The sequence below is a fragment of the Bombina bombina genome, chromosome 5 (genome assembly GCF_027579735.1).
Source record: "Bombina bombina isolate aBomBom1 chromosome 5, aBomBom1.pri, whole genome shotgun sequence".
NCBI lineage: Eukaryota > Metazoa > Chordata > Amphibia > Anura > Bombinatoridae > Bombina > Bombina bombina.
Genome location: NC_069503.1, coordinates 103,966,279 through 103,984,240, shown reverse-complemented (window position 1 = coordinate 103,984,240; position 17,962 = coordinate 103,966,279). Strand labels below are relative to the sequence as shown.

Below are 17,962 nucleotides of genomic sequence, written 5' to 3'. Positions count from 1 at the left end.
AAAAGGTCTCTAGGTGCAAAGTGTCTATGATAATGTATTTTGCGGAATAAATAACCACCATGAATCTTCAACTGCGAGGCTAGGGCTCAGGGTACGACTTCTGTCGCCACCCCAATGCTCTTGCCTGCAAGCGACACTTGACTTGGGTTACAGCCGTTGAGGAGCAACTGACATGCAATGCTCCACCCCCAACAGGAAGTCCTCCACTCTGTATCACATATGTATATAATAACATGTTAATATTATATGTCTGTTTGCAACTAAATAATGCTAAAATAACAATTTCCATCAATAAAAACATAATATAATGCTGTATCCTGAGATATTTTAGAATACAACAGAAAAATCTCTCACATTTAAATAAACAGTTTGTTTCCTCCTTACTTATCCATATGATAATCACACCCTGAGGGAGAGGCAGGGACTCTGTATTCATGTGACACCAGAGGGGACAATAGACATCTATATGAAAACAAAAGTCCAGGTGTGACACTCTCATTGTCTCCCAGCTGATAAGTTGTACTCATGTGACTCACACAGAGAAAGGTGACACTCCCACATTAGTATAAATATCTGTGTAACACTCATGTGTAACACTCAGTGATACTACAGCAGGAACCAGAGAGACTTCATACTTACAGAGCTTCTGCTAAACGGTAATATGCAAAACCTGACATAAATCTTTAGCCTCACACTGTTGTGTTTTATATAATAATAAGAAAATATTGTTCTGTATTTTGTTGTGATAAAGATAAAATATTTTACTTCATATAAGAAACTGAGTTGAATTTAAAAAAAATCAATTGTTCTTATTTAATTGTTTTTTATATCTTTTATGCTGTGTTAATGAATTAATTGTTTAGTTCTTCAATTTAAATAGGCTAATTTAACCCCTTAAGGGCTGGGCATTTCAGACAAAAACTTTCCCAAAAGAGCAGAGCATTTTTAGCAGTTTTGCCATCACTACATTTAAACAGAAATAGAGCCCTTTTTATATTTACTTATCAAAACTATATATATATATTTTTTTTTTAAATAGACAACCCAAAGTATTGATCTAGGTCCATTCTGGTATATTTCATGTTACCATTACACCGCCAAATGCGATCAAATAAAACAATTTTTTAATTTTTTCACAATTTTAGGTTTCTCACTGAAATTATTTACAAACAGCTTGTGCAATCATGGGACAAATGGTTGTAAATGCGTCTCTGAGATCCCCTTTGTTTAGAAATAGCAGACATATATGGTTTTGGCATTGCTTTTAGGTAATTGGAAGGCCGCTAAATGCTGCTGCGCACCACACTTGTATTATGCCCAGCAGTGAAGGGGTTAATTATGTAGCTTGTAGGGTTAATTTTAGCTTTAGTGTAGAGAACAGCCTCCCACCTGACACACCCCACCCCCTGATCCCTCCCTGACTGCTCTCAAACAGCTCTCTTTCCTCCCCCACCCCCAAAGGTCACCCCATCTTAAGTACTGACAGAAAGTCTGCCAGTAGAAAAATTAAAGGTTTTTTATTTTTTTATTTTATATTTTCTGCAGGGTAGTATCCCCCCTTTCCTCCCTGATCTCCCCAAACAGCTCTCTATCCCTCCCCCTCTACCTATTTGCGGTCATCTTAGATACTAGCTGCTGTCTGCCAGTACCCAGTTTGCAGCAAAATAGGTGGGGTTTTTTTTTTAATAATACTCATATTTCTGTAGTGTAGCTGCACCCCCCATACCCAAACCCCCCCAGATTCCTTTTTTTCTCAAATTATCCCACATATGATCCCATCATGGCCCCTCCTTCCCCCTCAATCATGCAGCTGGATTCTTTTTTTTTTTCAAGTAGAGTGGCCAAGCGTTCACCCTCTTACCGCCCTCATCCTGCCTCCTCCAGTGATGGGCCGCCCACCCGCCTCCCGTCTTACGCTCCCACCCACCAACGATCGGTCCCACCACTGTTCGATGCAGAGAGGGCCACAGCTTATGGCCCTGTTGTATCAGTCTCATCACATTTACTGATCTAATCATAAATATCTTGTGATCTGCATATTATTTTATTTCTAGTGAGGTTATTTTCTAATACATTTCATATTTCTATTAGCTGCACCTGTTTATCATCAGAACGTTTATCCCACTGATCTGTGACTGATTCTTGTTGTTAGTAAAGACCTTAGAAAGTGTATTCTGCACCTTCAGCTTGCTGCTGTTTGTGTCACATGATCACAGACTTAAAGGGACAGTGTCCTGTAAATTTGGTTTTCCCTTGAAATAACAAGAAACCCTAAATGTTTTTCATTATTTAAATAGAACATATAATTTTCAACACTTTCCAACTGACTTATATTATTATATTTGCTTCATTCTCTAGATATCCTGTATTGAAGCAGGAGCAATGCACTACTGGGAGCTAGCTGAGCACATAAAGTGAGCCAATGGCAAGAGGCTTGTATGTGCCACTAATTAGCAGCTAGCGCACCATAGTGCATTATATGATTTGCCCCAAGGGAATAAAGCAGATTTGATAATAGAAGGAAATTGGAAAGTTGTTTAAATTTGAATCATAAAAGTGTAATTGTGACTTTGCTGTCCCTTTAATGCGTTTCTAATGACTTGTTTTACCGGTGTATAAAATAGTATAAAGTGTATGGGAAATTTCACCTTTAGCTTTAGTTTTTATGTAAAATAACTGTTTGCTGTTTGTAATTTATTTTCATTATTAAATTGTACACAGCCTTTTAAATGACCTGAGGCAGCGGCTCCTACTCAGTATATGCAGGAGTTCAAATTATATAAAAATATGAGTCTGTTATTGGCTGATTATTGTCACATGGTACAGGTGCAGAACTACATTTATCAGAAAACATTCTATTGCTCTTTTTAAATTCATAGTAAGATTTATTGCATTGTATTTTTGTTATGCATCTGTGGTTTTGTAATTCTATGTTTTATGGTCCCTTTAAATGGACTGAATTTGCCAAAAGAACATATCTCATTATATTATCACTCTATGTAAATATCAAATTTTCCTTTTCTTAACTCTATCCAAGAAAACAATTAAAATGAACACTTTAGGGCCTATCTCTCCCACACCCCCTTGCAGTCTGATTTAAGACAACTCAGTATTGACTAAGAGAAGTTAAACACTAGGGGTGGAGCACATGACAAAATGTCTGACAGGGAGAATTAGTAGGAAGTACAATACCAATACTGCAGTATCCAATTTAACTTATATTTAAACTACTGATTTTGAACTTTTCTTGCAGGAGAAAATATTGTTTCATATAAATGATACAAAACAAAGATTATAATATATTTGTAATGTAGTGATATGGCCCCACTTAAATAGATTTTCTACCATTATGTTGTATAGATCTGGGAAGATTCATATTTAAGGGGCAATTATAACACTCACAGAGCTAACTGTACTAAATGCTTGTGGTTATCAACATCGCATATGTAATAACCTAATCAGCTGATCTGTATCACATGAATTGTTATGTGTGCCTTTAATTATACCATACGTACAATTAATCAGAACCATTATTTATTATTATCCGTCTAAACCATTTAATATACTTTTTACAGACACGGCCAGAGCACTAAGAGATATCAGGTATTGATGTCACTGGAGTGAATAAGGTAACCTTCTTTCTGAGCACAGACATTGGAGCCTGTTATCAGCATTAACTCATTTGTGTTAGGTGAGTAAAATAGATATTATGCTGACTTTAATTACTGGGAAAATAGAATTGATCGCTCATTAAACAAATATAAACTATTATATTTATATCTACATCTTTAAGAACATTTGTGTCAGTGACGTTATAAAGAAGGAGCAACATCCATTGGGCTGAGGGGGAGGGTAAAAAATACTACTCCCCCTCTGTCATTTTACACAGACCATGTCTAACAACTGCCTAACCTCACCCCCTGACCTGGTTCATTACTCAGAACACCAGTAACTCCACCTTCCCCTGCCCTGACCTCGCTCATGGAACATCCATAACTGCACTTATGCCTACCTTGTTCCCATGTGTGAAACACCCACAACTCAGTAATTTAGTTTACTATGATGTAGTAATGTTTACATTCTATGTAATCCTTTTTTTATTTGTGATTTACAGGTAAATAAATTTAAAAATAAACACAACATTTAGGATATTTTGTTGAGTATAAAATAATATGATTTTTTATTAAGATAGATTATATTATAAAGCATAAACATTCTTATTTTTCTTTATTCCATTTCATTTTATGAAGACAAACACTTGAATAGTTCATATCCATCCTTCACTACAGAAAGCATCAGAATGATACAGCAAACTCCAAAAATCTTAGACAACAATTACTATTCACAAACATTGGGGATATCACAAAAGATATTAAAAAACGATGGTGAATTGGCAGGAACTGGGCAGCAATTGTTATGTACAGAGAGTAATTTAGTCATCAAACAAGAGGACAACATTAATGCCTTATCTTGTGAAGTTAATATCCCAGAGGATAAACCACACACATTTACTGAGTTTTCAAAACATAGTAAAGAAGGGAAAAGTCTACAGTCTAACCAAATAATTCATACAAAGGAGCAACCTTTCCAATGTACAGAATGTGAGAAAAGCTTTAGATGGAAGTCTCATCTACTAGAACACCACAAAATTCACACAGGTGAGAAGCCACACACATGCAAAGAGTGCGGCAAATGTTTTACACGAATTAATTATCTGAAAACTCATAAAAAGATTCACACAGGAGAAAAGCCTTTCACATGTACAGAGTGTGGTAAAAGTTTTACACAAATTAATAGTCTAAAAATTCATGAAAGGCTTCACACCGGAGAAAAGCCTTTCACATGTACAGAGTGTGGAAAAGGATTTACACGAATGGATAGTCTGAAAACTCATGAAAGGAGTCACACAGGGGAAATGCCTTTCACATGTGCAGAGTGTGGAAAAAGTTTTACACAAATGAGTACTCTGAAAACTCATGAAAGGATTCACACAGGAGAAAAACCTTTCACATGTACAAAGTGTGGTAAAAGTTTTACACAAATGAATAGTCTTAAAACTCATGAAAGGATTCACATCGGAGAAAAGCCTTTCACATGTACAGAGTGTGGAAAAAGTTTTACACGAATGGATAATCTGAAAACTCATGAAAGGAGTCACACAGGGGAAAAGCCTTTCACATGTGCAGAGTGTGGAAAAAGTTTTACAGAAAAGAGTACTCTGAGAAAACATAAAAGGATTCACAAGGGAAGAACCCTTTCACATGTTTAGAAAGTGGAAAACATGTTTTAATTAAAAACAGGTATCACAAAACACCAAATATTTACACACAAATACATTTTATATTCACAGTGTACAAACCTTATTACAATTATCCTAAAGAGGACAACCTCTCTAAATAGAAGCATCAAAAAGGATGTTATTGTTAATAACACTTACTAAATCCCAGTTTAGACCTAGGACTAGGTGAAGGGATTATATCTCCAGACTGGCCTGGGAACACCTCAGGATTCCCCAGTTGGAGCTGGTTAATGTGGCCAGGGAAAGCGAAGTTTGGGGTCCCGTGCTAGAACTGCTGCCCCCGCGTCCTGACCCCGGATAAGCGGATGAAGATAAATCCCAGTTATAAAAGCCCCAGATTGGAAGTGATATCCTGCTGTCCTTTGTGCCTCTATATATGTGCACCTTAATTTTGCTCATATAAATGTGATAGATCCAAATGCCACACAGGAATATACAAATCTGTCCTCATACTGCCCAGTTTGCACAACCAGTCACCACCAAAGCACCTCCAGTGTTGTTTATTAATATGCCAGTGTTATGAGTTGTACGTTTGATTTACATAGGGGAGGAAATAATTATATTTACAGAATAAAGGAGTCTTTATAAGAATAGAGTGTTATTATTTATTATTATTCTTTATTTATAAAGCGCCAACAGATTCTGCAGCGATGTCCATGGGTACAGAGATAAAAGTACAGTACAATACAATATAAAAGACACCAGACAAAGTTTAACAAACAAATACAGGTGGAATTGAGGGCCCTGTTCCCATGGGAACTTACAGTCTAGATGGGTAGGTGGGTGAAAAACAGGAGGTGGGAACTGCAAAGGTGAGGATGATGTTAGTGTGGAGTTAGATGAGGGCAGCAATTAGGCAAGTGGAATTAATTTGTTACTGATTTGGAGATAGACTTCCATGAACAGAAAGGTCTTTAGGGAGCATTTAAAGGAGGAAAGTTTAGGGGAGAGTCTGACAGCTCTAGGAAATGCGTTCCAGATGGTTGGTGCCGCACGAGAGAAGTCCTGTAGCCTAGCATGGGAGGAGGTGATGGTAGAAGATGCAAGGAGCAGGTCATTGTTGGACCTTAGAGGGCGGGCTGGAGTATATTTGATGATGAGTGAGGACAGGTAGGGAGGCTGCATTAATAAGGGCTTTGTAGGTCAGGATGAGAATTTTGAGTGTTAGAAAATTATATGAACAAGAACATCAGTCTCAAATGATTGACATCTGGGAGATATATTTAATGTGCACATCTTGTGGATAAACCTTTTCTTATAGCAATAGATGCTTAGCATTGTACATGTTATATACCAGAGGAATTACTGAGGGGAACTGATTTTATTTCATGAGACACAATATCAGTAACCGGTACATACGTGATCATAATCAGTTTAATTTAAATGGCTACTATAACCTACATGTATACTGGGTATGCAATATGTGTGTCATGTGATCATAATCAGTTTAATTTAAATGGCTACTATAACCTACATGTATACTGGGTATGTAATATGTGTGTCATGTGATCATAATCAGTTTAATTTAAATGGCTACTATAACCTACATGTATACTGGGTATGTAATATGTATGTCATGTTCTGTAACTTGATATTATGTCTGTTAGATGTTTTCATGTTAGTTAGAAGCCACAAGAACTGATAATAGCACATACTGTATATATAAAGGGAACATTATATGTCTGATAAATCCCTTTGTATCAAGAGCACAAGTGTTAGGTATATTTATACCATTGTGTACATATATCATGTGATGCTGCTGTTTACTATATAATGAGATACAATGTTTTTTCATGCAAATAAAAAGTGATTGTAATCCAGACCAGTATTTTGTGTTTTTTTCATTATTAAAAACAAAATATCACAGAATAATTAGGAAAACATCGTCAAAAACAAAAGCCAGATCTCACAGTGAAAGTTAAACGCTGATAATTCAGATAGAGCAGCAATTTTACCCAACTTTCTGGTTTACTTCTATTATCTAATTTGGTTTGTTCTAGGGGCGTACATGTATATTTAGCACTCTGTGCAGCAGTGTTTGTAACTATGTATAACATTGCTGTAAATGTTGTTGCAAACTCTGCTGTCTGAAGACACATACACGTTCCTGAGCTCACCTAGGATTACTCTTTAACAAAGGATACTAAGAGAACTAAGCACAATTGATAATATAAGTAAATTAGAACATTGTTCGAAATGTCATGTTCTGTCCAATCCATTGAAATTTAATTTTGATGTTACTGTCCCTTTAACAGTACATAAAACAATATCAAATTAACCCCCAACCTTCACCAACCCAGCTTATTAATCACCACCAAGACTTTATATACAGACATGTTCTGTTACTTAAATCAAACTTAAAGGGATAGGAAATGACACTTTCATGATTCAGATAGAATGTGAAAATTTAAGAAACTTTTATTATCAAATTTACTTTGTTCTTGTGGTATCCTTTGCTGCTCTATAGCTGATTTAAACTATCTGTTTAATCTCTTTGCAGGAGCTAAACACATAGTTTTATGCAATCAGTTGTACAATAATAAACTAATCTAATATATTATTTATATCCCTTTAATTAATAGCAGAGATAATTTAACAAAAATTATATTCTGGGTAATCAATATCTTTGTAAATTTATCACAATGTTATCTTCATTAAACAAGGACTCACAACAAGATAGCACAAAGCTAGATCTGATTAAAGAGACAGTAAACACCTTCAGACTGTAATATAAACTGACTAATTATTCCTAGGAAAACAACTTTACCATATACTTTCATTGTCTAATAGTATTGTTATATCAGCTGTGTGCTGGGATATTATCTGTGTGTCACAAAGGTACAGTGACTAATAATGCAATAAACACATAGAAATAAGTTCACTGACTCACTATTTAATGTCTAATAGTATTGTTATATCAGCTGTGTGCCGAGATATTATCTGTGTGTCACAAACGTACAGTGACTAATAATGCAATAAACACATAGAAATAAGTTCAGTGACTCACTATTTAATGTCTAATAGTATTGTTATATCAGCTGTGTGCCGGGATATTATCTGTGTGTCACAGACGTACAGTGACTAATAATGCAATAAACACATAGAAATAAGTTCACTGACTCACTATTTAATGTCTAATAGTATTGTTATATCAGCTGTGTGCCGGGATATTATCTGTGTGTCACAGACGTACAGTGACTAATAATGCAATAAACACATAGAAATAAGTTCAGTGACTCACTATTTAATGTCTAATAGTATTGTTATATCAGCTGTGTGCCGGGATATTATCTGTGTGTCACAGACGTACAGTGACTAATAATGCAATAAACACATAGAAATAAGCTCACTGACTCACTATTTAATGTCTAATAGTATTGTTATATCAGCTGTGTGCCGGGATATTATCTGTGTGTCACAAACGTACAGTGACTACAGAGCGCTTCTCTCTTTTTTTTATGCAAATTATGACACTTGGGGAAGTCCATACGTGGACCCATTGCTTAGTGTGCCTAGAGGGATATGGCTGCACCTCACTGACGAGGCCCACAATAGGCCGAAACGTACGTCTGGGATTTTGCTGTTTCTCTCGTTCAGAGAGGGATTGCCTGGTATTTCGGGGCTGGACTGTACTGTAATGTCAGGATCAGACTGATATGCTTCAGTAAAGTTCTTCTCAGTGAAAGGCACATGTTGAACAAAAAGAGGCTGCTTCTTGGGTGGCAACTAGCCATAGAACAAGCTATTATGCTATTGTTCGTTCTCAGGTTGAGCGCTTCTCTCTTTTTATTTATGCAAATTATGACATTTAGGGAAGTCTCCCTAAGTGTGATGCGGGAATCCAGATGTGGACCCGTTGCTCAGTTTGCCTAGAGGGATATGGCTGCACCTCACTGACGAGGCCCACAATAGGCCGAAATGATCAGCTGAGGTTGCTTCTCGGGCCTCTGGCTTGGATCAAGTGCAGTTTTCTGTGCTTGGTCTTGGTCTTGGTTTGCTGCCTGGAGACCTGCTCCTTCGGCCTGGGGTCCTTTCCCTTTGGGGTTTGGGCTCCTGCTGCTATTGGGGGGGTGGCTACTCCTTAGGCGTAGAGCAACTGGGTAGTAGGGCCGTCCCCTTGGCCTTGTGGCATCGTCCCTGGACTTCAGCCACATGCTGCTTTTGGGGGGGCGCTCTGAAATCCAGCCTAAAGAGGCAATAGGGCAAATATGGCTACCAATGTGCCAAATGTTCCCCATACACTTCGGGTGTTGATTTCTGAGGACTTTCGAGAGAAGATTGGTTTGGCTCATGTCCAGCAGGTGGTTTTGGAGGGTGTTTTGAAGATGCCAAGAGCAAGTTTGCATTGTGTTCAGTCATTCCCTTCAAGAGGGATTTTTGATGTGGCTTTCACCGATGAGCATTATTTACAGACCTGCTATCAACGGACTATTGATATGGCTGCTGCTCCAGAGTTGGTTGGCATGAAATTTGTGCAGAGGGAGAGAAGAATCCCGGTGACAGTACATATGTACAACCCTTGGGTCACTGATGTGGAAATTCGTCTGTTTCTTTGTCGCTACTTTGAGGATGTTCAAGGAGGTAGTAAGCTGAAGAATCAGTTTGGGACATTCAATGGAAACCGCAGGTTCTGGGTGCGGTTTGTGCCAGATGAATTAGGTATTGGTGGAAAGAAACACCCTCCACAGACTTTCGCCATTGGTGGAAATAGAGGTTTCCTATACTATGATGACATGCCTCTTTTTTGCCGTAGTTGCAACCTGTTTGGTCACATTGCTGAAAATTGCCCAGGTGCCAGATGTCGAAATTGCAGTGAGGAGGATCATCTTGTTGCCCACTGTAGTAAACGCCGGACCTGTGACCTGTGTGGTTCTTCAAGTCATCTGTGCAGGATGTGTCCTTTGAAGATGTTTCAGGGGCTTGATAGAGTGAAGCCTTCCTATGCTGATGTTGCAAAAAAAACATCTTCAGTTGCAGTTGAGCCATCTGTGAATGAGGAGGAGGTCTCTGATGAGGCATTGAACTCTATATTACCTCTTTTGTGTAAGAAATCTGCAGTTGGGGTCCCTGTCGGAGAGGTGTCTGATGTTCCTGTGGTGGTTCCTGTGGTTGAGAAGGTAGAGGAAGCCCAATCTCATCTTCAGGAGGTGGATCTTGCTACATCTAATGTGATAGCTGCTTCACATGTTCTTGAAGCCCTGTTGCCCAATTCTGTGGATGATACTGTTGCTGTTCCTGGGTCAGAGAATTTTTCCTTCACTGAGTCATCTTGTGATGCTGCTCCTGATGCTGTTCTTGGTGAAGGGGAGAACATTGATTGGTCTGCTGTTGTGTCCTCTAGTTCTGAGGAGGATATGGACACTGAAGGGAAAAAATCTGCCTCCAAGCGAAAAATAGATGTGGATTCTGATGGATGGGAAAGTCCTGATTTGAATCTTCCAGTAGTTAAGGGTGCAGATCCAGATACTACAAGTGATGCTAACTCTTTAATTTCAGAGTTTCCTTCTGTCTCTACTAAAGACGTTCCTTCTGATTCAAGCCAGTGTATAGGTGACTTTTCTGATGCCTCTTCTGTTGGTTATCTAGATAAAAGAGATGTGAACCAACTTGCTGAAGTTACTGGTTATGAGGCTGGCAAGGGGGAGCTTAGGAGGTCGGAACCTCACAGAGGCAGATTTAAAGAATCTCCTTTGAGTCCTAAGAAAAAGAAAGGAAAGAAGAAGTCCTGATGTTATTTCTTTTTTTGTTTTTCTTTAATTTATTTTTGTGATGTTTCTGACCATTTCTTCCCTTAATGTCAGGTGTATAACAACTATAGCAAGGAGAGCTGCAATTTTTAAATTATTATCTGTATGTTCTGCTAATATTTTTTGTTTGCAGGAATGTGGTCTCTCTGAACATCCTAAATGTGCTGACTGGGAATATGGTCCTAAAGTATGGTCTTGTTCTTCTGATAGGGATGGGGGGTGGGAGTTTTGTTTAAGGGGTTTAGTTTTTCTATTCTTAATGTAGTTCATATTGTCCCAGGTCGGGTACTTTTGGTTAGTTTTAGTTTTTGTGGGACTGTTTTTCGTTTGTTTAATGTATATGCTTCTCCAAATAGGGTAGAACGTTTGCTTAATTTTGAAACTTTAAAGTTTTTTCTGCCAGGTCGAGAGCCAACTTTTTTGGTTGGGGATTTTAATTGTATTATTAAGAATGGGGACAGAGAGGGTGGAAGTGATTGTAGGGTGGATAGCTCAGGGAAGTTTTTACTTTATTTGCTTAAATCTTTCGGTTTGAAGGATGCCTTCGGGTCTGTTTCTTTTTCAGGGGAGGGTTTTACTTTCTTTAGTGATAGTGGTGGGATAAAATCTTGAATTGATTTTTGTTTTTTATCTAAATTTTTATGTGTTGATGATTTTTCTTTAAAGCGGATGCCCTTTACGGATCATGCCCTTTTGATGTGTAAGGTGAATTGTGATTTGAAGATCAAGTATGGTAAGGGTGTTTGGAAACTGAATGTGGTTTTGTTAGAAGATGAGAAGTTTAAGCGTCAGTTTGTTTGGATGTATGAAAGGTGGCGTGAAAGAAAATGTGATTTTAGTAATGTGCTTATGTGGTGGGAATGGTTGAAGGTGGAAATAAAGAGGTTTTTTATTAAGAAAGGCTGTGAGAAAGCTAGAATGGAAAGGGAGTTGTATGATAAATGGTATCTGAGGTTGTTGTATTTGTATGAATTGAGAAATTGTGGTATTGATGTGCATGAGGAAATTGCTGAAGCAAGAAAGATAATTAAAAAGTGTATGCATAAAAAAGGAAAGAAAATTGTTTTTATGGCAAGATTTGAGAAAATGGAAAAGGATGAGTCTTGTAGTAAATATTTATTTAAGAAAGCTTTTGAAGGAAAGACTGGTTTTGTTAGTTTTTTTGATAAGGTTGAGTGTGAAGTTAATGGTACGGATGGTGTTTTGCGTGAAGTTCATGAGTTTTACAGTGAGTTGTATAAAGAAAAAACAAGAGATGTTTTATTGGAAAATGAGTTTTTGGAAAACATTGAGGTTAAGTTGGAAAAATATGATAATGATTTGTTAGAAAGGGATCTAAGTTTGGATGAGATTGCAGAGGTTGTTAGGAGTTTTAAGAATGGGAAGGTACCTGGTTGTGATGGTTTGCCTGTTGAATTTTATACTTGTTTTTGGAATTTGATTGGGGTTGATATGTTGGATGTTTGTAAGTTTGTTTTTAGAATGATTGTTTTGCCTGTTTCAATGAGGAAAGGTTTGATTGTTTTGTTATTTAAAAAGGGTGATAAGAGAGATTTGAGGAATTGGAGGCCGATTACGTTGTTGAATGTTGACTATAAGGTTATTGCAAAGGTGTTGGCAAATAGAATGCGTGGAGTGATTGGTAAGGTTGTGGGTGAAGAGCAAGTGTGTGCTGTTCCTGAGCTTCAGATTTCTGAAAGATTGTTGTTACTACGTGATGTACTGTGGTATGTGAGGGAGAGGATGAGGTCTGTTGCTGTTGCTATTGTGGATTTTGAAAAAGCGTATGATAGGGTAGTGCATGATTTTATGTTTCATGTTTTAGAACGTTTAGGTTTTTCTGATAAGATTATTGGATGGTTTAAATGTTTGTATAGTGATATTGTGAGTCAAGTCCAGGTTAATGGTTTTTTGACTGAGGAATTTTGTGTTAAATCTGGAGTGCGTCAAGGATGTCCTTTGTCTCCTGTGTTATTTGTATGTGTCATTGAGCCATTATTAACTAGTTTGAGGAAGGATAAATTAGTTAGAGGTGTGAGTGTTCCTGGTAGTAATGGAAGGTGTTTAAAAGTGATTGGGTATATGGATGATGTGAGTGTGGTATGTGAGACTCAGGCTGGTTTGAGGAGGGTGAAAACTTTAGTTGAATGTTTTTGTATGGCAAGTGGTTTCAGAGTTAATTGGAATAAGTGTAAAGTTAAAGTTTTTGGTAATGATAGGGAGATTGATTCCTGTGGATGGCCTGTGACTGAAGGTGCAATTGAGGTGTTGGGTGTGAAATTTGATGTGGATTTGAAAGGCTTGGAAAGTTGGGAGAATGTTTTTGATAAAGTGAGTAGAAAACTTCAGTTTTGGTCTTTAAGGACTTTATCTTTGGAAGGAAAAATGTTAGTTATTAAATCGGTTTTGATCCCTATTATGTTATATTTGGTGTTAGTTTTTCCACCACCTGAGAGGATTTTTCGGAGAATTTTGAGAGTGTTGTTTTCTTTTTTCTGGAGTTCTGGTATGGAGCGTTTGAAAAGAGATGTTGTTGTTAAGAGTAAGAATGTTGGTGGTAAGGGTTTTCCAAATGTGGAGAGATTTTTGGCTGTGAAATATGTTAGTAGGTGTGTGGTTCTGAGTGGTAAGGATAGCATGGCTGGTTGTATGGTAAAGTATGCTTGTGGAAATGTTTAAAGACAATATGGTTTATTTGAGATTGATAGAAAGAAACCGGTATGTTTTGCTGTTCCGTGGTTTTATGTAAGGGTGGAATGTTGGATTAAAAAATATGGTTTGGAGAATGTTAGTAGGGAGATGTGGTGTGCAAACAGAATAGTGTTGAAAATGTTGGAGAAGAAGGAAGGTCTTGAGTTGATTGGGGGTTTGAATGAAAATGAATGTGTGTTGGTAAGGAAAAATGTGTGTAATAAGTATTTGATGAATAGGCAGAAAGATATTAGTTGGATGAGTGTGCATAAGTGTTTGCCAACAAGGGATTTTCAGAGAATGCATCGTTTAGTGGCTTCAGAAGTGTGTCCTAGAGATGGTTGTTTTCAAAGCGAGAGTGTTATTCTTTTGTTTTGGAATTGTGAATATGCTAGGGTTGTTTGGAGAAGTTTGAAAAGGATGATTAAGGGTTTGACTGGAGTGCAATTTTTTACTTTTAATATGATGATGTATGGTTTGTGTGGAAGTGGTGTGGAAAAGTAGAAAGCAAGATTGATATGGTTGTTGGCATGTTGTGTGAAGGAGGTGTTGTGGGATGTGCGTAATATTTTGATTTTTAAGAAAGAGGTAGTTACTGTAGGTAATTGTGTGGGTATGATCCGTGGGAAGTTGTTTTTGTATTTTTCTTTTGATAGGAGGCGATATGGGGAATTAGATTCTGAAGGCATCTGGAAGACAAAGAAGTGGAAGGATTGGATTATTTAGTTTTTTTTTTGTTTTGTTTTTTCCCCTCCAGTTTGTTTTTGTCTGTATTTGAAATATGTTTCATTTTATTTTGTGTGATTATTTAAGTTTAATGTTTGCATTTTTATTTTTTTTTTCTAATGACAAAAATTTGGGTCAATATTTCAGTTTTGTAACAAGAGATATTTTGTTTGCATTTGTTATTATGATTTTATTTTGTATATATGCATATATGATTATTTTTCTAATAAAAGAATTACGAAACATACTTCTGGGGTTTTGCTGTTTCTCTTGTTCAGAGAGGGATTGCCTGGTATTTCGGGGCTGGACTGTTCTGTAATGTCAGGATCAGACTGATATGCCTCAGGAAAGTTCTTCTCTGTGAAAGGCACATGTTGTGCAAAAAAACTCTGCTTCTTGGGTGGTAACTAGCCATAGAACAAGCTATTATGCTTTTGTTTGTTCTCAGGTTGAGCGCTTCTCTCTTTTAATTTATGCAAATTACGACATTTGGGGAAGTCTCCCTAAGTGTGATGCGGGAATCCAGACGTGGACCCGTTGCTTAGTGTGCCTAGAGGGATATGAAAATACAGTCCTAGAAGACAAAAAACGAGAGGCGCTCTTGGTGCAGCAAATTCCAAAAAGGTGCAAATATGATTACACAATATGTATCATACTCACAAGTAAAATTGCACAAGACTTAAAATAACATACACACTTTATTAAAACATATAAAAGTGTTGCTTAACAACGCGTTTCTCGGCTGAATGCCGTTTCATCAAGCAACACTTTTATATGTTTTAATAAAGTGTATATGTTATTTTAAGTCTTGCTCTGGACCCTTTATTATCTCCGGTGTTGTTGGAGTGAAACACCTGGTTGGACTCTCAGCCGAGTGCTGGATTTCTATAGCACTGATCAGTTTCTGTTGGCGTTCCTGAGAGGTGACGAGTATCAGGATTGGAGCCTCATTCTGGATACCATCTGCTTCAGCCACTGTGAGTCAGCCGAACGGCTCAGAAGTTTCGGCCTGCACGATATTGCACTGCTTGTGCAATTTTACTTGTGAGTATATGATACATATTGTGTAATCATATTTGCACCTTTTTGGAATTTGCTGCACCAAGAGCGCCTCTCGTTTTTTGTCTTCTAGGACTGTATTTTCTTCCTGCCATTTTTGGAGAGAGCTGCTGTACGTCGTGGGATCTGGTCTATGGTTCATATGGACTTTTATATATTTATATTCACTCTTCTGATTTGGGACTTTGATAGGCTTATTAAATATATAAAAAAAAAATTGTTATCTAGGTTTTTATACTATTATTAATCATTTATTATCTAACAGTTTATCTCGTATGGTCTTTATCTATGCCCCAATACTAACAGGCTTGAGAATTGATTTTATATACGCTCATTTTTTCGATTTCTATTGGCGCACCTCCTATATAGACCCTGATAGTGCAGCTATTTAGGTTTCTAGTGGTTCTAGAGGGATATGGCTGCACCTCACTGATGAGGCCCACAATAGGCTGAAACGTACGTCTGGGGTTTTGCTGTTTCTCTCATTCAGAGAGGGATTGCCTGGTATTTTGGGGCTGGATTGTACTGTAATGTCAGGATCAGACTGCTATGATTCAGGAAAGTTCTTCTCTGTGAAAGGCACATGTTGATCAAAAAGAGGCTGCTTTTGGGTGGTAACTAGCCATAGAACAAGCTTTTATGCTATTGTTCTTTCTCAGGTTGAGTGCTTCTCTCTTTTTTTTTTTTTCTTATTTATATCTGACAAAGCGCTTGATGAGCAAAATGTGTAAGAATGGTCCTGATAATGCTGCCTTCTTTCTAATAAAGTAGCTGTAATCCATAGGGTTCTTCTTTGTCAATAGCTTTATTTATTACAAAACTGCACATAGCAGCAAGTTGCTTCTTTTTGATCCAGGAGTTATGTCTTACTGTAAGGTATATAGGGGGGTAGTTATAAAGCCGTCAACCTCAAATACGCTGGAATTCCGCAGCGTATTTGTGGCGAGGCTGATTCGCCTTAGTTATCAAAGGCTAGAGACCGGCAAAAGTAGAATTTTGTGACGTAAGCTTCGATCCGCCGGACTCAGTCCGACGCAGATCGATTCTTACGTCACTCCAGATGTTCCGCACACAAGTGTGGCACAATCTGACTACTTTTGCTAGTTATCAAAAAACTAGCAGGTACGCTCGGCACTTTTCCGGCCCAGCGTACCTGGTTTTCAATCCGCCGCCCTGGAGGTGGCGGATCCCATAGGAATCAATGGGAGTCTGACCATAGCGAAAGTAAAAGTTCGCTGCTGCCCGACATCCCATTGATTTCTATGGGAGCTGTCTACACCTAACACCCTAACATGTACCCCAAGTCTAAACACCGCTAATCTGCCCCCCCTACACCGCCGCAACTAAATAAAGTTATTACCCCCTAAACCGCCGCTCCCGGAGCCCACCGCAAGCTACTCTATACATATTAACCCCTAAACCACCACTCCCTGACCCCGCCGCCACCTACATGATACCTATTAACCCCTATCCTGCCCCCCCTATACCGCCGCCCTCTATAATAAAGTTATTAACCCCTATCCTGCTGATCCCGCACCTCGCCGCAACTAAACAAATAGTTTAACCCCTAAACCGCCGCTCCCGGACCCAGCCGCAACCTATATTAAACTTATTAACCCCTAATCTGCCCCCCCTACACCGTCGCCACCTATAATAAATTTCTTAACCCCTATACTGCCCCCCACTACACCGCCGCCACTGTAATAAATTTATTAACCCCTAAACCTAAGTCTAACACTAACCCTAAAACCCCCCTAACTTAAATATTAATTAAATGAATCTAAATAATATTTCCCTTATTAACTAAGTTAATCCTATTTAAAACTAACGCCTAGATTTAGAGTTTGGCGTTAGCCGTCAAAACCAGCGTTAGAGGCTCCTAACGCTGGTTTTGGGCTACCGCTGGTATTTAGAGTTTTGTAGGTAAGGGTCTAACGCTCACTTTCCAGCCGCGACTTTTCCATACCGCAGATCCCCCTACGCCAATTGCGTATCCTATCTTTTCAATGGGATCTTTCTAACGCCGGTATTTAGAGTCTTGGCTGAAGTGAGCGTTAGAAATCTAACGACAAAACTCCAGCCGCAGAAAAAAGTCAGGAGTTAAGAGCTTTCTGGGCTAACGCCGGTTCATAAAGCTCTTAACTACTGTGCTCTAAAGTACACTAACACCCATAAACTACCTATGTACCCCTAAACCGAGGTCCCCCCACATCGCTGCCACTCTATTAAAATTTTTTAACCCCTAATCTGCCGACCGCACACTGCCGACCCCTATATTATATTTATTAACCCCTAATCTGCCGCCCCCAACGTCGCCTCCACCTACCTACACTTATTAACCCCTAATCTGCCGACCGGACCTCACCGCCACTATAATAAATGTATTAACCCCTAATCCGCCTCACTCCTGCCTCAATAACCCTATAATATATAGTATTAA

General features: G+C 38.2%; 2 protein-coding genes across 2 annotated transcripts in view; both read left to right on the top strand.

Moving 5' to 3' along the window:
• Positions 1–4,900, top strand: part of LOC128661360 (oocyte zinc finger protein XlCOF6-like) — a gene marked incomplete at both ends in the record, with an annotated part of 43,591 nt that extends 38,691 nt beyond the window's left edge. The window contains 2 exons of the mRNA XM_053715624.1: positions 3,172–3,183; positions 4,638–4,900. Of these exons, the coding sequence (XP_053571599.1) occupies positions 3,172–3,183; positions 4,638–4,900 (275 nt within the window). The remainder of the gene's footprint in view (positions 1–3,171; positions 3,184–4,637) is intronic.
• Positions 4,901–4,930: 30 nt separating this feature from the next.
• LOC128661359 (oocyte zinc finger protein XlCOF6-like) overlaps positions 4,931–17,962 on the top strand; it is a gene marked incomplete at both ends in the record, with an annotated part of 33,370 nt that continues 20,338 nt past the window's right edge. The window contains one exon of the mRNA XM_053715623.1: positions 4,931–5,213. Within this exon, the coding sequence (XP_053571598.1) occupies positions 4,931–5,213 (283 nt within the window). The remainder of the gene's footprint in view (positions 5,214–17,962) is intronic.